The sequence below is a fragment of the Panthera pardus genome, unplaced genomic scaffold, assembly GCF_024362965.1.
Source record: "Panthera pardus isolate Hobbes unplaced genomic scaffold, ASM2436296v1 HiC_scaffold_6, whole genome shotgun sequence".
NCBI classification, from domain to species: Eukaryota; Metazoa; Chordata; class Mammalia; order Carnivora; family Felidae; genus Panthera; species Panthera pardus.
Genome location: NW_026526991.1, coordinates 4,398,408 through 4,421,316, shown reverse-complemented (window position 1 = coordinate 4,421,316; position 22,909 = coordinate 4,398,408). Strand labels below are relative to the sequence as shown.

Genomic DNA, 22,909 nt, shown 5'->3' with positions numbered 1-22,909 from the left:
GGGGCGCCTGGGTGGCTCAGTCAGTCAAGCGTCCAGCTCTTGATTTTGGCTCAGGTCATGATCTCACAGTGTGTGGGTTCGAGCCCCATGTCAGACAATGTGGAGCCTGCTTGGGATTCTCGTTCTCCCTCTCTTTCTGCCCCTCCCCCACTGGCGGGCACACAGTCACCTCTGTGCGCGCGCGCTCTCTCTCTCTCTCTCTCAAAATATATAAATAAACTTAAAAAAATAGAGGATACTGGCCTTCGGGGAAGCTGCAGGATGAAGTGAGAATACAGACGTCAGCACCCATGTGGGTGCTTTCCAGGCAACAGAGGCTCCAGTGGCGTGAGATACAAGGAGGAAGCGCTGGGGTTTGCTGGGGACTTGGACGAATTAGTTTTATAAACGGAGGTTGAGTAGGTGTATCGTTTTGTCTGAGAACAAACACCATCTGATATTATTGTCTAGTAGAGACAGTGATCACAGGTGCCCAGTGTTAAAAAACGTGAGCAAGGAACTCAGAGTTCTGTTAACACTTTTCTTTCCTGTGTGTTGGCCAAAAGGTCATTATTGACTTTTAGCTGAATACTTCGTCTTATGAAAAGTCTGTGTTTCATGAGCAGCTACTACGTGCTAGGTCATGTGAGACTCCATTGGGAAATGGGACGGTCCGAGTCCTTACCCCTCAGCCTCCCTGGTGGGTATCCAGGCCAGAGCCCAAATTTCAGTAGCCAGAGAGGTACACCTGCCTCAGGAAACATTCCTCAGAAGGCCCTAAGAGTGACAGGGTGACGACAGAGTCACGGTTGAGTCCGGCTGCCACAGCAGTGGCTTCCTGGCGTTGTTAGGAATGTCCTCACGCCGTGGGGGTTGTGGGGTGTCCGTGGTGGACTATGTGAAGCTGTGTTGGAACAGGCAGTTACAGAATACGGTCTGGAGGTGCCTCCGGGACAGCGCTGGAACAGGACTGCCCCCCGTGCAGGTTCAGGTTCACGGGCAGACGGGTCTCACTCGCCCCCAGGAGGGAGACTGGCCTTGCCAGCTCACGGCCAGCCAGCGATGGCTGTGCGGAGCCCTCCCGTGAGCTCCAGTGAGACCGGGTGTGTCTGGTGGAGACGCAGGTCCTCGTTAGTTTCGACCCTGAACCCAAACTAGACAGAATCCTTTAGCTGTGGGGAGACTTTTTGTTTTGTAACTGTGGTGACATTACCGTCTGGTACTAATCAGCAGCTGCCTTGAGCTGGATGACGGTGCCGAGAGAGGTCGGCACACACCTCGGGCGGGTGTGCCCGAGGGCGGGCTGGGCCTTGTGAGCCATAGGCCAGGAGAGGCACCGGGACCGGTTCAGAGGTGTGGCCTAGGCTCGACTCCTGGTTCGTCACTAACTGCATAGGGGTGGAGGGTGGGGCGCTTGGGGCAAGTTACTAATTTTTCTTTGCCTCAGTTGCCCAATCTGTAAGATGGGGGTAAAAATGGTACCTATATCCCAGTATTGTCGTGAGGGTTCCAGGAATGAGCCTGTGGAAAGTGGAAAGGGGGCTTCAGGACAAGTGCTGGCGGGGAGCTCTGTCCCTCCGATGTGGGAGCTGGGGGTCAGCACGCACACAGCACATCACCTGTTCCCGCAAGGTGCGTTTGGCGGCATCGTTTGAGTTCCCAGTCGGTGGCTGAAACTGCTCTGGAGACATCAGGGATCTACATATAGGGCTACTGCAGAAGCCTTCAGCTGCTACTTTAAAAAAAAAGGTTAAAGTTGCCAGTATATAGTGTCAGCATATATTAAATCGAGTGGCTTTAACAGGTCCTGTCGCTGATTGAAGCTCTCAGGCTCCCTGTTAAATTCTTAGCTGCGATAACGTCCACGGCCAAGAACATCTTTTGCCCGAGGAATGCTAAGGCCAACGATTTATTTTCTAGGCAGGGTCGGCTCACCTTGTGATGCTGTCTCTGAAATCACTTTTCAGCTTGTATAACTCCATGCTGCCCACCTCCTCCTCCTCCGGGATGGGTTTTTGCTGAAGGGAGGAGCGTGACGTCACTCAGGGTGAACCCGCCCCGTCGGGCTCTGAGTGGCGTCGGTGCTTGCGGCCAGCTGCGCATCTCTCCAAGCTGCCAGCAAGGCCGCTCTTGCCCACGAAAGGTGTCTTCTCGCTGATGTGGCCACAGACCTGTACGAATCTCAACACAGCCTGGTGGTCTCGAGGTGGAGAAGTCCTCATGCTCAGTCTTGCTCCTTTCCGCTGAAGGGTACTCACTGGAGTGGGTCATTCCAGAAACCTTTTCTGCATGCTGGCCATGTGCCTGCACAGGAGGGACATGACCCCGCCCTCCGGGAGCCTTTGGCTGTGACCTTTGGAGGTAAGCTCCCGTGGGAAGAGACCGACACTAGACAGATCACTGCGTGGGCTGCCGGAAGACTGGCTGGAGAGCGGCGGAAAGTGGGGCTCCCCCTGGGGGGGGCAGGAAAGGTGCTTTGGAGGACGAGCGGGATCGGTACTCACTCTGCACTCACATGTTTGCTAGATGAGCGAACAGGTCCTGATCTGTGGGAGGACAGATCACCCACAGGAATTAATATCAAATGGAAGTGCTTGTGGGTATTTGGAGGGGACATTTTGTGTATCACCCAACACAGAGTGAGCCATTTAGACAAGAGGGGCCCCGCGGGGAAGGCTCTGGGTGGAGAACGGATGCTGGTCTCCATGGGGTCTGAGGGCCGTGGGACCAAGCCGCAGTCAGCCTCTGGGCGTCGCGTTCGGAGGAGGAGAGCCTGCTGGCTGCAATCACCAGGGAAGGTGTGTGGGGTGGGTGGGGCTGGGCTTTGAGTCGGGAGCAGGGAGATGGGGCAGGCTTCTGGGTTGGAGCAAAGTCTGGAGGCCGGAATGAGCAGGGCCTTGCAGAGGGCTGAAGACCGTGAATTCTTTGGAGGCGGGAAGTCACGTGGGATTGGGTAGGTTGGGGCCGGGGGCGGGGGGCTGTTCAGCAAGCAGCGGGTGGCTTCTTCGGCAAGTTGGAGCCTGGCACGTCCCCTCCCCACAGGCTTCCCGGCGGGGGTAGGGGGGCTCGGTTACCTCTGGCACGTCTTCTGGCTCTGGCTCTGGCTCGCTCCAGAAGCCCGAGGGCCCTCCCACCGTGTCCGCCGCTTCTAGGCCCTGCTCCCGGGTCTTCTCTTTGGCTCTGGGGCCGGTGCACTGAGAGCCTCGGCTGCGAGTTGTGGGGCTTTTCAAGTGTCACCAGTGCTTCCTAGGAGAGCCCGGCCTCCTCTGTCTTCGGGGGCTCCGCACACAAAATGGCGGGTTTGTCACCTGCAGGCCTGCTGCTGCCCGGGTCTCCGAGGACCCCTTGGTGGCCGGGCTGGGAGGGCCTACTGCTGACTTCAGAAACTGGGCTCTGAATCCGCCTCATCCCCGAGGCAGGGGTTCTGCTCAGCCGCCGGCCATATGTGCGCTTAGAGCTCACATCTCCCCGGAGAAGCCAGGCTGGGGCTGACCCGTACCGCGCGCTCTGTGGGCGCCAAGAGCCTCGGAGGAGAAGAGTATTTGGGGGGTGAAGAGGACAGAAGTGTCTTGCTGTAACATGTTCTGGGAACCTTGGCCCCCGAAGAGTCGGCAGGTGCCTCCTTCACAGAAACCTCCCCCTGCAGCCTCCTCTCGGACTGTGGGGACGGGGTATCACTTGCGGGCGTCTCCACACGCAGCGCCGTTTGGCCTGGAAAGTTGTCCGCGTGGAACGGGGTGCGCTTCTCCCGTCCCTCTAGACGAGTTTCGTAGGTAACATACTCAGAAGATGCCAGTGCCCCGTGTCCGTGGCTTCCGCAGAGCCTGATGGCGGCCGCCGTGGTCCAGACCCTGGGCTGAGTCCACGGTCTTGAGGCCCCGGAGCCAGCGTTTGCCACGTCGGGCAGTCACAGGGCAGCAGGCGGACGGTGAGCGGAGGCACGAGGCACATGGAGACAACAACCTTGGTGCTCTGTGGCAGTGACCTATTCCACTCGCTCTCCGGCCACCGCCCTGACGTACGCAGGCCTGGACGGAGTTCTCCTCCGCGTGACGGCCTGTCCGTGGGTGCATCGCCTTTGTCGTAATCCCGCCGTGCTCAGGCCTAGCTGCCGGCAGGCTGGTGGCAGGCCGTCATTTCCCTAGAGTTTCTAATTCATTCCTTCTTTCAGGCAAACCAGTACCTGCTGCGTCATGATGGAGGGTCAGGGCCCTGGCCTCCCCTGTGTTCAGTCTGTTCTCTAGCCTGAAGCCAGGGCGGCTCGTCTGGAAAAGCAAACCTGTGCGATTCCTTGCCCTGGGGGTGGGAAGCTTCTGTTTTGTGCATCCCCTCCACACTGGAGCCACACTCGTTAGCATAACTAAGACCTAAGCCCGTGCTGGCAGCTGCTGAACCACCTGGTCCTTCCTGAGCGGCACTGCCCTGGGCTCCAGCTAAACGGAGCGCCCCCAGGCTCCTGTCCACAGGGCGCTGCCTGCCTTGCTCGTGGTCTTTCCTCCAGCCTGATCTCCGTTTCCTTCCAGCTCCTTCTCGAGGCAGCCTTCCCCGACCCCTTCTGGCGGGGCTCAGGCGGCCTTCCCGCAGGCCCATCCAGTGTGTAGTCTCACCGTGTGCGTCTCCCTCTGGGCTCTGAGAACCTGGGGGCGAGGACTCGATTCTCCATCCTCCAATTCTCACGCCTGGGTGCCGGGGACTTAGCACGGTGCCTGACACGCTGAATGATCGTCGACTGGATGCATGGGTAAGTCAGAGAAAGGAAGGGGTTTGATGCTGGGTGGTAAGACCTGCTCTGCTCATAAGCTTGCGTGAAATATTCGGAATTAAAATATGTGTGCAAATAACCACAATAGTGGGCAGAAATCAGTCTTTCGGTGAACAATTGTAGAGCGCTGCCATGTGCCAGGCCCCGTGCTAGGCCTTGGGGACACGGCATGAATAAAACAGACACAAGGGCCTTTTAAATGGTCCAGAGCAAACGCTGTGAGGATGCGGAAGAGGCTCCCCTCCCCCCACCCCGAGTGGGCTCGCCAGGGCTGTGTTAGAGGTGGCTCTGGGCGAGCAGGGACTTTTGTCCCCCTGCCCCCGTGTCCCACGCGTGGGTGTGTACTCGCTGCTAAGTCACCCAGCTGTGTGCGCATAAGCTGTGTGCTTATGGTCCGTGTACTTCTAGCAGAACGTGTTAAAAGGAACGTTAACCGACAACGAGAAGTTTAGAAATGAAAAACAGTGATGACGGCTAGCATTTAATGCACACGTGCTCTGTGCCAGGCCCCTGCTCTGGCTTTGTGGGTGTTCTCGGTTCTTACGACTGCCTTCTGAGATGGTCATCTCCACTTTGCAGGTGGAGAAAGCGAGGCTCGGGTGGTTGGCGGATGCCCGGCTTCCCGGAAGTAGTCGGTGGCGGAGCCGGGGTTTGGGCCCAGGCGCCTGCCTCTGGAACTGCTCTCTCGCCCCAGCTCTCAGCCTCCCGGGAGCTGCTTACGGGAGAGAAGTGTCCCTTTGCTCTGAGCGCCACACACTTAATGCTTCTGCTTCAGCGTGAAGACGGTTGAGTCCTGTCTGGGCGGACCCTGGCGCCACTGTTCGCGAGCGTGTGACCCTCGGGCTCAGAGTAGAGAGACAGCCTGCCCGGGTTCCTAGGCGGACCTCTCCTCCTCGGGATGCTTGCGGGGATTATAGTCAGCCTCCACAGGGCCCGGCCGTGATTCCCGAGCCCCGGGGAGTGTGGCCTCCTCGCTCACCCGCTTCTCGTCCCTGCACGTGCATGTTGTGTACACGGGAACGGGCTTGTCCCCCCCCCCCCGCCCCGGTCCAAACTGCACGTAAGGAGCCGTTCCTTGAGAGAATCGAACACTCAAGGTGCTTTGCCGTCAAGCGTGTCCTCTGAAGATAAATTATTCTCTTGTTTGATCTCAGCGATGTGAAAGCAACTTGTTTAAGCCATGTAAGATACAACATTTTCCCTTTCTACTCAGTAAATAAATAGAATTACCCAATTTTAGAGCTGGTGAGCTCTTGAATGCTCAATTCTCAATTAGGCCGTGCTGGCTTAGCTCCATGGAGACATTTGTATGCAGACGTTTGGGGCTGGAGCTGAGGGGCCCAGGCCTGGAGTTAGGGTGAGGCAGCCCGTGTGTGTGTGTGTGTGTGTGTGTGTGTGTGTGTGTGTGTGTGTGTGTGTGTGTTGTGTGGGGTGGTTGCAGGAATCATGAAGGTAGAACCAGGAATTCTGAGGCAGGGGACCAGGGAGGGGTGGGGGGACTGTGGAAGCGGGATTTGGGGAGGGGCTGGGCCTGGAAGGAAGGGGGCACCGCCTGGAGGAAGTGCTGTTATCACCTTTCCAGTCTGGCAGTCTCCCCCCGCCAAGGTAATTTGGCTTTGTGCCCCAAGGGTTCACCTGCTGTCAGCTCTCTAACTGTCCCTGCCCCCTTTCACGGTTAGAGCTTCCGACAACAGCTGCCAGCGAGCCCTGGCTGACGCACCTGGCAAGACCCGGCTCACCATCCAGGTTAGCGGCAGCTCTTACGGCAGTGCGGTGCCCCTCGCCCAGCGCCTGCCTGGGGTGAGGGAGACTCGGGGAGGGTAGTGACCTAGTCACTGGGCAGCCGTGTCCTCGTGCTGTTTCCCGGGCACTCGGCTGAAGGGTGAGCATGTGTGAGCGCCAGGGTGGAGTCTTGGGGGTGATGGCTTGCAGGTGGGGCGTGTGCTGTGCTCGGGACAAGTCCATGGGTGTCGCCGGGCCTTTGCTGACGCTGAGCATCGCATGCTGAGGGCACAGAGCACAGTGAACCTAGCTGGCCACCCTAGGAGGAGGTCAGCTCTGAAGTAACTTTGTTTAAACGCATCCTTCCTCTCGACACGATGTGTTCTGCCTTCGGAGTTAGACCTGAGAACCGGGATTTCTGGGATTCTGGGTCTTCTTTTTTTCGTTCATCATTTGGGACATTTAAAGATCGGTAAGCAGTTGATCTTCCACGGTGCTGAAGGCTGGGATTTGTGCTTTGAAATTGTCGAGCGGCACAGGGTGCCTTGGCAGGGTAAGGAGCCTCATTTCTTCACCCTCCTACTTGGTGAGCACGGTTCCAGGCACGGCCGGCCGGCAGGGCCGGTCAACATTGGGAGCGAGAGCTGAAAACCGGATCCGGGACCGGAGTGAGGCCCCGGAGTGAGACGGGACTGGCGCTGGGTCAGAGGCAGCCAGAGCACAGATCGGGCTCCCGGAGCCCCACCAGGTGAATGACATTACCCCGTTTTGAGGAGGCGGAGCCCGGTGAGGTTAGGGCCGGTTCAGGGGAGCACCAAGGTGGGGAACTCCTAGATCCTCTGGTTCCAGTGCAGGGTGAGTTGGGAGCCCAGATGGTGGGCGAGCCCAGCTGGAAGGCAGCGGGGAGAAGTCAGGTGGAGCCCCGTAGAACGAGGGGCGCCAGAGCACAGCTTGCAAGCGGGCACAGACTCGAGGGTTTTCCAGAGCGAGTCTGCGCTCCCCGGTGCTTTCAGGCGCCCAGCAGATTGCACAACCCTGAAGTCGATGGTGACCCCGTTCGGAAAGGGGGGTTCAGAGTAGGGCCTGGGCTAGGCTGAGACAGGAGGCTCTGCGCTGGCACCGTGGGGCCCCCCTGCCTCTGTGTGCGGGATGTGGCAAATGACGTGCGCCCCACCAGGCACGTGGGTGGGGAAGTGGCGACACCCCAAGGCCCAGGCCTGGAGCGCTCCCGGCCTGCCTGGGGCACGGGTAGACCTGGGGCCGAACTAACTCGGATCCTGGGTTTGAAGGAAAGCCTCGTCAGCATGAGTGAAGCAGCCGCGGGGCTCTCTGCTGCTTTCTGCTTAAACGGCTCTTTCCAGATCGGCACGAGTGTTAGTGACATCCGTCATCCCTGGAGGTACTCTCTGGTGGTGCTCCAACAGTCCATTCCTTTTAGTTTTGTGAGGAGAGCTGGAATGGCTCACTGGATTAAGACCTTGGTAAATAAAGGATCACGGGTTGCTTCATTGCCCGTGCGTCCAGCTGAGCGCTTAGCAACTTTGCCGTCCCTCCTGCTCCAGCGGCATTCGGGCATTGAGGGGATCTTACGGGGTGCCCTCTGTGGGCCTGGCCTGGAGGACGGAGAATAAAGGCACGGTCCTTGCCTCGGAACCCACTGTGTTACCGCATTTGGGCTTGTAGCTACATGTGTCATACGGGAGTAACGAGGGAGGGTGAGCTGGGGTGGGGGTGGGGGGCAGTTTCCCCGAGGGGGTGGCGTCTCGTGTGGCTCACGCTCCATGGGGCCTTGATATCCTGCCTCGAGCCTTCAGAAAGCAGCCTTGCCCCTCAGAGTTCTCTTCCACTCTTGCCACAGACACCCTTTCCTTCAGGCAACTCCGATGACCCAGGGCATTCCTTCTAGAACTTGTCACCGTCTGTAATTGTGTTATTTATCTGACCACAAACCCCAGGAAGGTAGGGACCACAGAAGTTTGTATCCCTCGTCCCTCCCACAGTTCTTGGCACAGTTAGGTGTTGATGACACATCGGTGTGTGGCAAGAGGGTGGCACCAGGCTGTCAGAAATTGAGTTATGAGGGCTTCAGGGGCAGCCGGCCAGCTGGTAGCGTTGACAGACCCTTCCATTAGAAATCCTCTAATTGAGAAGGACCCTTGGAGGTCATCTGATCCTATGCCCCCATGGACAACCTGCGGAAATGGCCCGGTCTTGTCCAGCGATGCCTGAGCCGGGCTAAGAGTGCACCCGACCGGGAATAAACCCGGCCCGTACCGTAAACCCACCCTAGCCCAGTGTGATTAGTCCTTACAAAATCAGTTCTACTTCTGCCTTACAGCTGAAGGATTAGAAACGTGGGGAGAGAGACCCACACAAGGCCATTTATTTCGGGGCAGGCCCAGGTCTTTGCCTCTCCCTCCTGAGAGGCGGCCACGTCGGAGAGGGCTGGGGGCTGGGGGACTCAAACCAGGTAACAGAAGCTCATTCAGCCAATCTCCCCACCGTCTGCAGGCCTGTAGTTAAGGAATCCCAACAGGGTCATTTTTCATCCTTGTCTTTCAGAATGTCCCGGAGCCTCTCCGTGTACTTTATCACCTTTGGAGAAAACATTTGACTCTGATTCCATGGACTTGCCGGGAGGGAGGGACAACACCAAGGGCTTTTCCTTCTGTCCGGTCAGCTCCGCACGGCTGGTTCGCCCTTGAACCTGCCTTTCCAGGATGTGCAAGGAGCAGTTGTGGTGCCTGGGCCTTCAGTGTCCCAGGTTAAAGGGCATAATAAAGCTTCTGGGCGTGAAATCGAGGTCATCTTCGGCAAGCGGTCTCAGTAGTTTACAGATTTGGGGTTCCTGATGAGCCTCAGTGGCACACAGTGGAATCAGGAACGGGGCCCGTACGTTACTTCTCTGTCTTGAACTCTGTCTGTGGCCTTCCCTGGGACCCATAAGGCTGGTTGGAGACACACACGTCACTTGACATTGACTCGTTAAGTCTTGGCTTTACTCTCTCTCTTCTCAGCCCGAGGAAGGTTCTGGAAGGCGGGCTCTTCCTTTTTCTGGCTGCACGATCGTGGGTGACTCTGCCTCTTTAGACCCCAGTTTCCTTTTCTATAAAATGGAAACACTAATGGTATCCACTGCTGAGGATTGTCACAGGAGGGGACACATGCAGGGCTGTTTTACACTGCCTGGCACAGCGTTGACGTGCTCTTTTGTGATGCTGCTGCTGCTGAGAAGCACTCATTGTGATGCCCGTGGCCAGCGGCTTGCAGTCCAGCTGGGGCAGGGAGGCGGCGAACACGCACGATCGTGACCCGTGTGGGTCGAGCTGTGGCTGCAGGCCATGGGGACAGTGTTTGGAAGGGCTCTCGTGGCCCCCACGTGGACCAGCAAGCAGGAGCCTGTGGTGGGGAATTGGCCCCACCTGTCTGCGAGTGCAGGCGCTACAGGTGCTCCCCCTTGGTGGTCCTGCAGGGACAGCTGGTCTCAGGGAAGCCTCCCCGGGGAAGACAAGCTGCGCCTCATCAGACCGCTGGGACTGGTAGGTGGGATGCGACCCAACACCCGCATCCTTCACCATCTCTCTCCCTGCCTTTGACGCTAGTCCCTTCCCTTCTCTTGTGTCGTGGCTTGTGTTAGCCTGGGTTCTCATAAACTTGATAGCCTTGCTTTGTGTGCGGCTGTTTTTAATTCACACCGAGGCCGTCATGCTGCCCACCGTTGCCGTTCTGTTTCCTTCTGTTCGTGAGGTCCGTGCAGGTCGCAAGGTCTGTACCCGAGTCCTGCACTTTTCCCGCCGCTTGCCTCCGCCTTGGTGTGCCACAGCTCCCCCCGCCCCCCATTCACCCACGCATTCCCCAGGGTGAAGACTCCTGTGTGCCCACAGCCCAAGAGAACATTTCTGTGGGGATGACTCAGGAACAAAATTGCCAGGTCCTCACAGGGCATGTGTCTGCTTAATGACTTAATTACTGCCTGGTTGTTCTCAGGCCTGCCTCAGGCTACCTTCCCCCAGTGTATACAGTAAGGGTCCCGTATGCCGTATGCCCCCCCCGCCCCACGCTTGTCAGTTCCCACTCTCTGGGGTTTGCCAGTCTGTCAGGTGAAGAGCCTTCAGATCGTGGGCATTTCCCCAATCACACGAGTGTGAGCGCCTCGCTGCCGTCAGCCCCTTGGACTTTGCTTCTCTCTGAAGTTGCCTGTTCATACCTTTTGCCTGACTTCCCTCGGGGCCTTTTTCATGTTGGTATATAGGACTTACTGGGATATTCCAGTTTAGCGTGTTGTCAATTTAGACGTAGCAGATTGGGAAACAGTGTTTGCGGTCTGTTAACTTTGTCCGTGGTGTTGGCTTCTGAACAGAAATCCTTAATTTTTGATGCAAAAAAGATGTATTCATAGACATACACACGCATGCGTGTAAGCGCACAGCTTTGACTTTTGAAATTTTAAGGATCTTGCCCAGCCCAAAGTCACCTGTATTTTCTTGTAGTCACTTTCTGGTCCTATCTTACATTCTTGCTGAGTGCCAGCTGTGTGGCAGACCCCGTGGAAGGCAGTGGGGGAAGAGTGGTGCATGAGGAGGTCCACACCCTTTTAGGGCACAGCGTGAGACGCACGGTATTTGGGGGTTGGCGTCCTGTGCGCTGCAGGTCTGGCCTGCACAGCTCGGGACGGCAGGAAGTAAAGCTGTCTGGGGGCATGGACACAGGAACTGGCTGGGGAGGGCAGGGTGTTTTGGGGCACAGGCTGCCACTCCCTCACTCTGTTGTGCATCGGGTCGGCAGTGAGGCAGCCACAACCTCACTGGGGCTCCTGGGGGGCCCCAAGTCCATTGGGAGCGTTGGTAGTGTTGAGATGAGCCACGGGCAGGAGGAAGCCAAGGCAGCTCAGGGTAGGAGAGTGTGGGCTTTGGGGCGGCCCTGCCTGGCTCCGTTCTCACTTGGGCCATTGGTTTCACTCTGGGACTTAGGCTGTAACAGGTAATCTGTCTGTGATGGGTCTGGTGGTCAGCAGCCAAAGAGGACGGTACAAAGAATAAAATGGAAGGTGTACTTGAGATGACCAGTGCGTGGTACCTTGTAGGTTCCTCTGACCCAGTGGCCTGTGGTTAGCATAGGTGATGGTAGCTGAGCCTGTACTGGGGCCCGGCCCTGGCACTGGGAGGCCGACAGGTGGGGGGGCTCCGAGGAGCTGCGGGTTTGCCTTCGCTCGCCCCGTCACCCGCCTGGGAGCCTGGCGGTCTCACTGGGCTGCTTCCAAATCCTCCAGCTTTCCTGTTGCCTTTGGCCACCGTGCTCCACAGAAGGGGATTGGTCCGGATAAGTTGGCTCTAAAGTCAGAGAAGCAGGCGTTGTGCAGCGTCCTTGTGAAAGGCAGTTCCGGACTGTTTCCACCCAGAGGATAAACGAGGAGCTGGTGCGACCTGTCTAAACAGTCCCTCCCGGCGCCCCTGTAATTATAAACCTGCTGGGGTTTGGACAGAGCCCACTGTCTCTGTTCTGATTCCCGATTACCCAGATGTTTCTGCACGGGGATCACTGCACCTCCAGCCCCAGACTCGCCTTAGCTGACTCTAAACCCAAAGGTGTGTCTGACGCTGGATTCTCAGCCCCTGGGGTGGAGGGAAACCCGAGGAACGACTGGAGTCAGACTTACAGAAAGGGAGAGGTGGGCTGACTGCTAGGGGCTCCCTCCAGGCCTCAGGGTAGGGGGTTGTGGGTGGAGAGAGGATGGAGTGATTCTGATTCCCCGGAGGACAGCGAGCTTGGTGGTGGGGAGGAGTGTGGCCCCCTAGGAGGAGTGGGGGCAGGAGAGTGGCTTCTGGAGGACTCTAGAAAGGTGGTGGTTCTGCTCTTTCCCAGCCCAGCCTGCATGAATTACAGTCCCCCCTGCCCCCGGCCAGGTGCCTGGCCACTGGGATCCTGCCCCCACCTGCCACCTGGAGGACAGAGCGGTCCCTTGTCCTGCCTTTCCGCTCTCTGTCCCCACTGCTGAGGCCCCAGCCTGAGGAGGTTACGCTCGCACCCTCCTCTGGAAGCTTCGCACTCCTGAAACCGCCCCCCCCCTCCCCCTCGAGCCCCCCGCCCAGCCCCTGAGCGTGGCACCTTCCAGGATGAACGCCTGACCCTCGAGATTTCTCACCATCTGATTCCCCCACCCCCAGCTGCACCCAACCCCCCATCGAAATGGCCAGTCGTTCCCTTGCGTTCTGTGTTCCATGTTCCATGCCTCATGGCCAGCACCCCTGGGTCTCCTTGCTGGCGGAGCTTGTCGCCCATACTGTTCTCTCTCTCCAGATGTGTCCCTCTCCTCCTCTCCTTGCCTTTAACCTGGCCAGTGTCCTACTGGTCCTTGAAAATTTGGTTTGGATGTTGCCTCCAGTAGACCTTCCCCACCTCTCGCCCCTCCCCTTGGCTGGGCAGGCTGGGCAGCCCCTGAGGAAGGGGGGTGTCCCAGCCCTGCACCCAGGGACATGTGTGGTGAGTGTCTGCCTTTAGTATTTTGGTATCTGAGGGGGTGAGCCTGAATTTAGAGGAACTTAGGAACATAGGTGGCTTCAGACCCTACTGGGCTTTCTGTGAATAAATCAACTGATAATAAGGTTTGGAAGAAATCTTGTTTAGTTTTTAAATTTCTACATAAAGTTATCTGCCATTTGGCTATCTCAAAACAAACCAGTGTTTTGTTTTGTTTTTTATTTTTTTTTTTTAACATTTATTTATTTTTGAGACAGAGAGCATGAACGGGGGAGGGTCAGAGAGAGGGAGACACAGAATCTGAAACAGGCTCCAGGCTCTGAGCTGTCAGCACAGAGCCCGACGCGGGGCTTGAACTCACAGACTGCGAGATCATGACCTGAGCCGAAGTGGGCCGCTTAACTGACTGAGCCACACAGGCACCCCATAAACCAGTGTTTTGAAAAGCAAGAGAGAGGGGCACCTGGGTGGCTCAGTTGGTTAAGCGACCGACTTCAGCTCAAGTCACGATCTCACGGTTCATGAGTTCGAGCCCCATATTGGGCTCTGTGCTGACAGCTCGGAGCCTAGAGCCTGCTTCAGATTCTGTGTCTCCCTCTCTCTGCCCCTCCCCTGCTTGTGCTCTGTCTCTGTCTCTCAAAAATGAATAAAAACATTAAAAAAAAACTATAAAAAAAAGAAGAAAGCAAGAGAGAAACTTTTAAACTACAAAACTGGTAAAGCAAAAATAGCTAACCGTGTATGTCCTCACTTTATCATACGATCGCTGTGTCACGTATTTGCAAATTAACTTTTCTTGCACTTCAAAAACCAGTCAGCATTATACCTCAATTTTTTTAATGTATTGAAACAAAGAGAGCACACTCTATCAAAGAAGACATATGGGCGGCAGACAGGAGCGAGAAAAGGCTGTCAGCATCATTAGACGTTAGGAAAGTGCAAATTAAAATCACAGTGAGACAACTGCCACGTACAAACAAAATGGTAAAATATTCCAAAAATGAACCCGACGCGGCGCCAAGTGCCAGGGAGAGCACAGAGCAGTCGCAACCCTCATACCCTGCAGCTGGGAGGCGAAATGTGCAGCCACTTGGGTCATGGTTTGGCGATTTCTTACAAAGTTGGATGTGTGCTTATCGTATAACATTCCCACTCTTAAGTGTTTGACCCGCCCAGGAATCTTTATAGCTTCTTTATTTGTAATTGCCCCAAACTGAAAACAACCCCAGTGTCCTTCAACAGGACGAAAGGGCAAGCAAGTACATGGCAGTGTCTCCACACGATAGAACAGCTCTTGGTAGTAAAAAGGAATAAACTACTGACCTAGACAATAACATGGAACCGGCTCAAAGGCCAGGCCACATGCCGGGTGTTTCCATTTATCCCGGACGTCTTGGTAAAGGGTGTTGGGGAGGAAGAATTTCCTGTGCCCTTCAAGGTCCTTCTGGCTGGACTAAGAATCAAATTGACATGAGGCAGATTAACAGAAGAAGAAAAAATTTAGTTTGTACACTTGGGGAATCCACACAGACGTGGCATATTCCGAAGACGGGCAAAGCGAGGTATGTCTGTCATCCTGAACTAAGGAGAAGGGGTAGGGGTCTGGGGCTTCAAAGGGAAGGAATGTAATTCACAGGTAAATGAAAAAGAGTCAATGTTTGGTGGACAAATGTTTGCCGAGCCGCCAGGAAACAATGGGACAGAGAGAACTTTGATCAGACAGGCCTTCCTGGGCCCTTCTCTGTCCACCACGCCTAGCTCACAGAATAACGTTATCTGTGGCATACCATAGCTTTCTTCCTGGAGCAGGTCCTCAATCCAGATCCTTTTTAGGCAGTGGGGGGTCGGGGGTGGGGGAGGTAAAGAGCTTTTCCTGAATCTGTTGGGGTTTGCTTGCTTTTTAACTCAAAATAATCTTCATGCCACAGTGGCCTGGCTTGGGGCGGCCTGACCTTTGCCCCCACAAGGGACGCCAGTCAGATCAGTGGCTGCCGGGGCTCTGTGGGGCAGAGGCTGACTGCAGGAGGGCACGGGGGACAAGGCAGGGAGATGGAAGTTTCTGTACCTTGATACGGTATACACGGCTTACATGCATCTGAACTCGTCTAACTGTATCCCTGTGAAGGGTGAATTTTATTGTACGTAGATTATATTTCAGTCCAGAGAAACAGCTGTCAGCACCCTGACCGCCAGGACCTTGCTCAGGGGAGCGGGAAGGCCACATCGCTCTGTCACTGGGCAGTCTGTGCAGATGTTGATAGTACTTCCTGGTGAACGTCCCTGGGTGTGGACTAAAGGGATAGGCGTCTCGAGCCCATATGTAGCCTTTTAATGGAGGAAAGCCCAGTAGGGCAGACGTTCCTAGAGCATCTCAGTGCCTGTTGTCATGACCACTCCCTTCTCCCCTTGGCCTCAGCAGTGGTCACAGCGGCCAACATTTAAACCCAAAACACATGATTCTGGAAACGTCCTGCCTGCATTCCTTGCTGCAGCTGGGAATGCGATGTCAGATTTCAAGAGTTGTCCTTAAGTATGAACAGCGGCTGAGGTACTGCTCAGGACCTGGCTTGGACCAGCGTGTGCCTTCTTAACAGATACCCTCTTCTGTTCCCTAAAATTTTTTTACGAGGCTTTTGAAAAGCAGAGAGGTGGGTAGGTTTCTGGAGAGCCAACATGCTGTGATCTTGATTACCAGTTTGGATATTGTTGGTGACAGGCGAAAGCCAGCTCCGCATCACGGTCTCACGTCGCCTGTCGAGCCTGAATCGAGCTGCGATGATCTTAGCCCTTGTGGCCGCCAGCTCAGCGACACAGAGTTGTGTTTTGTTGGCTATTTATTTATTTTTCCATCCTGCTGTAGATTTCAAAATGACAGCAGGGCCCTATTTTAAAGGGAAGTGAGCACTCGGTGTCACTTCCAGCTGGTTGTGAAACGCTTGCTTTTTGCCTCGCTAATGACAGGGCCTGCTGAGGATACAGTCGAAAGCTGCCCGTCTTGGTCAGGAGCAACTGCCTGGCCGCGCGCTCCCGGAGCTGTACGTGCACTTCGGCGCCTGGTGGAGAAGGCTGCCCGGGCCGCCTGGCCTCCGGGGCTCCTTGCTGGTCCCCTTGGGAGCGGGGTCCTCTCTGGCCTCAGCGACGGCCCTTCCTGAGGGGCCAGAGCTCCTCCCCTGTTGCCCATGCCCTTCCGGGGGCCCCCGTGTCCTGTCCCTCTTCAAGGACTTCACCACTGCCCCCCTCCCCTCGGTTAGTTCAGCTCAGGGCAGGAGAAACTCTAGCGTGAACTCTTCGTAAACCGGAGTTCGACAGGCTGTGCCGTTGTCGGTCTCCGCAGCCTGCCCGGGAGAGCGAGGACTGTCCCCTTTTGTGTAGGAGTGGGACCTAGTCCTCTGTTCTGCAGGAGCTTCCAGACTGAGTCTAAACAGGGGTGAAATAGGAGAGGGATCAGCCAGCAGAGAGACCTTCAGAAATGGTAAAGTTGGTCAAAGTTGGTGAAGATTTTGGAAGCGAGTGGGAAGGAAGGGTTGGAACGGCATGATCGTTTCTCTGCCACATTTCCTCCAGCGCCCCAGTGTCCGCGCTGCCCTTCTAGGTGGTCTGGTGAACGCTTTGATCCTCACTCCAGCGCAGCCACTAATGTTTTCTTAATTCTTCTTTTATATTCGATAATTTATTTTAAAAATTTTTAATGTTTATTTTTGAGAGAGAGAGAGTAGGGGAGGGGCAGAGAGACAGAGACAGAGACAGAATCCGAAGCAGGCTCCAGGCCCCGGGCTGTCAGCACAGAGACAGACGCGGAGCTCGAACTCACGAACTGCGAGATCATGACCTGAGCTGAAGTCAGATGCTTCACTGACTGAGCCATCCAGGCGCCCCTATATTTGATAATTTAAACGAGCTAGTCTCTCTTTTCATATGTGAGAGGATGTAGTCCAAACTCACCTTAACACTGGTCAAAGCAGAGAGGAGCCTGAGCTTTGCCTTGGAGACGGTCCTACCCGGAGCCGTTTGAGATGCTGCCTTCAGCTGCTGCCCCTGATCTTAGTGACCTAGGTCATCCCCTAAGCCCTGGTTTTCTCATCTTCCTACTTGCCATGGCAGGGCGGTATTTGCAGGTGCAAAACACCTGCTGTGTTGCCTGGCACATAGTAGGTGCTCAGAAAGTGGGAGAGTGTTGAGTGCTCTAATCGGGAAGTGATAATCATCCAGCACGGGATGATGTTAAAGTGGGAGGTGCCTGAAACCTGTTTATACCAGTGATTTTCCAAAGGTCTTTAGCCAGTTCTGTAATATTAATTATAGAATCATTTAAATCCGAGCCACTAAATTATTATTATTATTATTATTATCATCATCTCTCTAGTCAGACATCACTTGCTCCAGGAGCTGTCCCTCACCCCTTGGTCTACATGAGATGCCCTTCTGGGCACCTTCAGCTCGCCATTCCCTCCACCACAGCCCTGCCTGTGCCGGTCTGTCCCCCTCCCTGGCCCGTGGTGTCAGAGCGTGGACGCTGGCCACGTGGTTTTTGAGCTCTGAATTTTTTTTTTTTTAATGTTCCTGCCAGTAATAAAAATGGGGAGCTTGTCATCTAACAACGCAGGGTGCCTTTTGAGTGGAAGAGTGGATGAGCCCGGCTGGCACGCAGGCTGCGCGTGCAGCCGCGGGGGTCAGGCCTGCCCCAGCCCCAGGAGGGGGCCCCGGCCTCACCGTGTGGTTCTGTCTCCTAGGTCGGGAACTACAAGCGGACGGTGAAGCGGATCGACGATGGCCACCGCCTGTGCAGCGACCTCATGAACTGCCTGCACGAACGGGCGCGCATCGAGAAGGCGTACGCGCAGCAGCTCACCGAGTGGGCGCGGCGCTGGAGGCAGCTCGTGGAGAAGGGTAGGGAGGCCGCCGCCCCGGGGGGCAGCGGGGCGCCGTCACCCAGCAGCACGGGCGGGGTGAGCCCTCTTCCCCTTTCTTTGCGGCACGGGGCTCCTCTCTGCAGACGGCACCCGAGCCCCCCTCTGCGGAGCCCCGGTCATCCGCAGGACTTGCCACGCTTGCCAGCCTAACCCGGGACGGCGCCTGCGGGACCCAGACTCGAGTCAGCGCTCTCATGGCAGAGAGCTGGCTGCTTTGCACGGCGGGTCCGACACAGAGGGTTGTTTATTCGTAAGCTCGGCTGTGTAGCAGATCAGGAAAGACTAGGTGGTGACATCGCCAGGCTTTCTGATTTGGAATTTTAGCAGGAACAACTAGAGGTGTCGTATGGTGTGCGTTCTGCCCCCGCTCCCTCCCTAGCAAAACGCTCGGAAGATTCTGGAGTTTGGTAACCGACTGCTGCCGTAGATATGGATTGTGCTCAGGACGCACCTCCCGGCAGTAGAGGGGGGCTTGATGGCTTCCAGGGTTTCCTGCGACAGAAGCCGGTTGGTGGGGCTTTCTCAGGGTGTGCCGTGGGGCAGGCCCTTTCCCGTGGCAGCCCACCTCAGAGGATGGGGAAGTCAGGCCGCTGGCCTCGGGGTCCGGCGGGGGGAGGGGGGGCGGGGCCCCAGGCAGCTTCGGTCCGGTCTAGACCAGCTGCCCGTGTCTCCCCTGCTGCTGAAACTGGTCGTCGGTCAGGTGGGGGTGGTTAGCACAGTGCCTTGGTACAAGCAGGTGCCAGGGAGTGAGGTGGTCACGCACGGGTGACGAGGAGCCGTAACTTGTTACTTTATTTCCACCTCTTGGGGTCCAGCTGCCAGCACCGTCCCTTGTGTTGATTCAGAACTTGAGGCTCACTGAGCACCGTTGCCCCCCTCACCGCGTGGATCCCACCACTGCGTGGCAGACCGAGGCAGGACAGGGAGCAGCTTGTTCTGTAGACACAGGGAGTCGAGGTTCAGAAGGGTTCACACCCCCCACGGCTATCCTCCCCTCCGGTGCCTCTCTGTGTCAGTGCGCAGCTCAAACAGCAGTTGTCCCCCTCAGATTCCGTCACAGCTTCTTCCTCCCTCACCTGAGGCCAGCACCCCACACCCTCAACAGAGTGACAGGCCGATTACGAGCTTCCTTCCTGAGCGCAGCGTGCGAGGGGACCACTGCCTAGAGATTTCCATCTGGCCAGAGCAGCTTCCTGCCTCCAACTCTCCTTCCTCTCCCCAAGACAGGGCTTCCATTCTGCTGAGGAGACAGTCCTCTGTTTGACGAGCAGCTCTCAAGTTCCTGCTCTGAGCCAGGCTCCTCCTGGGAGTGAATGAGGGAGGTGCTGGAGAGCCCCCCGCGGGGAAGGGAGAGGCCTCAAGAAGGGGGAGAGGTCAGCTCACTTCAGAGGCACCTCCTTCTCCAGCCAGCCATAAGCATATTAAAACTTTCAAGATGCTAGGGCGCCTGGGTGGCTCAGTTGGTTAAGTGTCTGACTCCTGATTTCAGCTCAGGTCACGATCTCCTGGTTCATGAATTCGAGCCCCATGTCAGCCTCTATGCTGACAGTGCTGAGCCTGCTTGGGATGTTGTCTCTCTTTCTCTTTGCCTCTCCCCCCCCCCCCAACCCTAATAAATGAATAAACATTTAAAAAATATTAATTAGGAAAAAGAAAAACTTCCAAGATGCAGAAATTCGAGTTTTTAAAGAGCTTAGTGACTCTAAAAAAAGGAAACGTGGGTAATCCCCAGATTTCCCTAACAAAAGAATGGCTGAGTACATCCAGCTTCGCTTCCTTATTCTTTCTTCATCCCAGGCTGAAAAAGGAACAGCCACTGAGAGAAAAAGATCTGAAAGAACCCAAAGGAAACCTCTCGGCCCAGCAGCCAGGCTGCTGGGCCTAGAATCCGGTCCTCACAGCAGAGACAGGTTAACAGAGCAAATCCCCAGGGCAGGGCCCCTCCGGGAGCCGCGGGCGAGTAACCAGCAGCTTCTCTCCTGTGCCAGGGCCCCAGTACGGGACGGTGGAGAAGGCCTGGACGGCGGTCATGGCCGAGGCGGAGAGAGTGAGCGAGCTGCACCTGGAGGTGAAGGCCTCACTGATGAACGAGGACTTCGAGAAGATCAAGAACTGGCAGAAGGAAGCCTTTCACAAGCAGATGATGGGAGGCTTCAAGGAGACCAAAGAGGCGGAGGACGGCTTTCGGAAGGCGCAGAAGCCCTGGGCCAAGAAGCTAAAAGAGGTGCATGGCTCCTGCAGGCAGCTCCCTGCCCGACCCGGCGCCCCTGCTTCCTGGCTGCTCCCCGACTGAGTGCTTTGGGCAGCGGTAGAGATGGGCCACCCCTCGGAGGCCCGTGGTGGCTAAGATTTACTCCAGTTCAAGACCCCGCAGTCCCTTTGGGCTAGTAGAAAGGATTAATTTGAAATGTTTCTTTTGTATGTGTTTTTCTCTGAAATTTGCAAATGATACTGATACTGGTTTTTCCAAACGTAGCAACCGAAGCCACTGAGCCTTGCCCAGCCTTGGCTCGCGGGAGGCTCTCAGACACGCACCCCTGCCCTCACCACCCGCAGCTCGCCAGCCCCATTCCTTGGGTGGCCGTGCTGCTTCCTTCCTTGCCCGTCCCCCAGCTTTTCTCAGGAGCCATACTGCCTTCCTCCTCCCCAGAACCGCCCAGAACAGACCTCTGTCTTGGGGTTGTAACGACAGGCTCTCCTTTTCTCTGTTGTCTCGGCCTTCGCCACTCTCCTTTCTTCTTGTCCGCGGCCTCATTTGTAATGATTATCCCCCTCATGAGGCCACGGTTACAAAACTCTTTCCTCTCTAGAATGAACTCTGTGACTTTGGCTTAAGCAGGGAAACATCTGTGAAGTAAAGATACACGCATCCAGGGGCGCCTAGGTGGCTCAGTCGGTTGAGCGCCCAACTTCGGTTCAGGTCATGATCTCGCAGTTCGTGAGTTCGAGCCCCACGTCGGGCTCTGTGCTGACAGCTCGGAGCCTGGAGCCCGCTTCGGATTCTGTGTCTCCCTCTCTCTGCCCATTCCCCAGTTGCACTCTATCTCTCTCTCAAAAATAAACATTAAAAAAAATTTTAAAAATATGAAAACTTTAAAAAAACTTAAAAAAAAAACTATACAGACATCTGCACATGTATGCGTGCGTGTATATATGTGAGAGAGCCGTGGAACACGTGTCCTGTGACTCTGCCTCCCAACACCAGCCCCTCACGTTAGCCCTGGAACTTTGTATTCGCTGTTCCAGCTGCCTGGCATGCTCTTCCCGCAGACAGCCTCACCTCCTTCCCATTCCTGCTCCGTGGCGTCTCTCTCGGCCGGCTCTCCCCAGCCTCCGTATGCAGCTCGGCACGGCGTCGCCTCCCCGCTCTTCTCTCCTCCTTGGCACTCATTACCCTCTGACTCTGTTCTTCAGCCGTCTCTTGTAGTCGCCTCTCTGGCTGGATGGAGAGCTCCGTGACAGCCCGGGGCCTTGGGTGCCGCACCCCTGGTGCCCAGGAGGGCGCCCAGCCCCAGGCAGGCACCGCGCCAGCGTCTGCTGGATGCCCTGTCGCGATCGTGCGGCGCGCAGAGCTCTGCACCTGCTCCTCCCTCTCGTCTGGGTGGCGCGAGCAGAGTCTGGAGCCTCTAGTCGGGACTCTGTGCTCCCGATGTGGCGCTCAGGAGCTCCCTCTCCCCACAGGTGGAGGCAGCAAAGAAGGCCTACCACGCGGCGTGCAAAGAGGAGAAGTTGGCCACGTCACGAGAAACCAACAGCAAAGCAGACCCATCCCTCAACCCCGAGCAGCTTAAGAAGTTGCAAGACAAAGTAGAAAAATGCAAGCAAGATGTTCTTAAGGTAAACCGGGCACAGCTTTTCCACGCTGAACGCGCGTGCCTCAGCTGGCCACCCGTCTGGCCCACGGCCTTTGTCGCCGCTGGAGCGGATGCGGGGGGAGGTGCCACGGCAGCGGAACCTAGTGCTGCCCTCGAGAGAGTTCCGCAGTGAGCCCCTTCCCGCGGCCCCCCCGTGCCCTGCTCAGGACCGGGGCGGAAGCGAGTGCTGGACAGGCAGGGGAACAGGCCATTCCTCTGCTTGGGGAAGGGCGGCGGGGCTGCTGCCTGCCAGGCGGGAACAGCTTGTGCGGGACGTGGAGGCGTGAACGTCAGCGGCAGGGAGCTGACGTCTGAGCTGGCACAGGGGGTTATGATGTCCAAATTGCCAGTGGTCTTGCAAGGCAGGTGGTGAGCTTCTGACGCTGCTAACAGGGAGCCACTGAAAGAAGGTTCCAGAACCCGGGGAGGGCACAGGTGTGGAGGAGGACCACAGCTTACAGGGATTGCTCTGGTGGTGAGGGGCGGGAGTCCCATGGCAGGACAGGAGTGCCTGGAAGGCCCAGGGCACTGTGGCCATAGGCGGGGTCGAGGGAGCAGGGCCCAGCGGTGAAGGCCCCGGAGAGGTGCAGGCGCACAGGCAGTGTGGCATCCCGGGTGCCCTCTGTGCAGTGCCGTGGATCAGAGAGCGGATGGGAGGGCGGTGTGACCGTGAGGGCGCCCGCGGAGGCCGGAGTGATCCTGCCCGGAAGGCCCGGGGCACGCAGTGCCAATGCTGGACAGGTTCACGTCGTTTGAAAGTTCCCGGGAAGTGAGAGCTGACGTGAGCGAGGCCCCGGGCCACCGCCTCTGCTGTGCGGTGAGGGTGCAGGGGGCCGGGGCCGTCGGGCTGCTCTGCGGCAGGGCTGAGCGAGGAGACGCCAGCCTGCGTCTGGAGAGAGAGACGCAGAGAAGTGGAGAGGCCCTGCGGCTGGGACAGGACGTGAGGCCGAGGGGAAGCAGGAGCCCTGAGCTGCTCCGTGGACACCCTCCACCGTGTCCGGCTTGGGTGAGCACCACTGAGCCCGGGGACTTAGGTGGTGGCATCTCTGTGTGTGACTGAGGAAACTGTGTTGGGAGAGGCTCAGTCTTGTGCCAGCTGGTGATGTGAGCGGGGGACGGCCCGTACCCTCTCTCTCCGCTCCTCGCTGCTCTGTCGTCAGCGTAGCGAGGGGGCGGGGTCGTGCAGAATGTCGTCTGTGGAAGAG

General features: G+C 56.8%; 1 protein-coding gene across 3 annotated transcripts in view; it reads left to right on the top strand.

Moving 5' to 3' along the window:
• Window positions 1-22,909, top strand: part of PACSIN2 (protein kinase C and casein kinase substrate in neurons 2) — a 132,082-nt gene that overhangs the window by 95,356 nt on the left and 13,817 nt on the right. For all 3 annotated transcript variants that reach the window (XM_019447104.2, XM_053895715.1, XM_053895714.1), the window contains 3 exons: window positions 17,671-17,827; window positions 19,839-20,074; window positions 21,532-21,687. In XM_019447104.2, coding sequence (XP_019302649.1) covers window positions 17,671-17,827; window positions 19,839-20,074; window positions 21,532-21,687 — 549 coding nt within the window. Of the gene's footprint in view, window positions 1-17,670; window positions 17,828-19,838; window positions 20,075-21,531; window positions 21,688-22,909 lie in introns of those variants that run through there.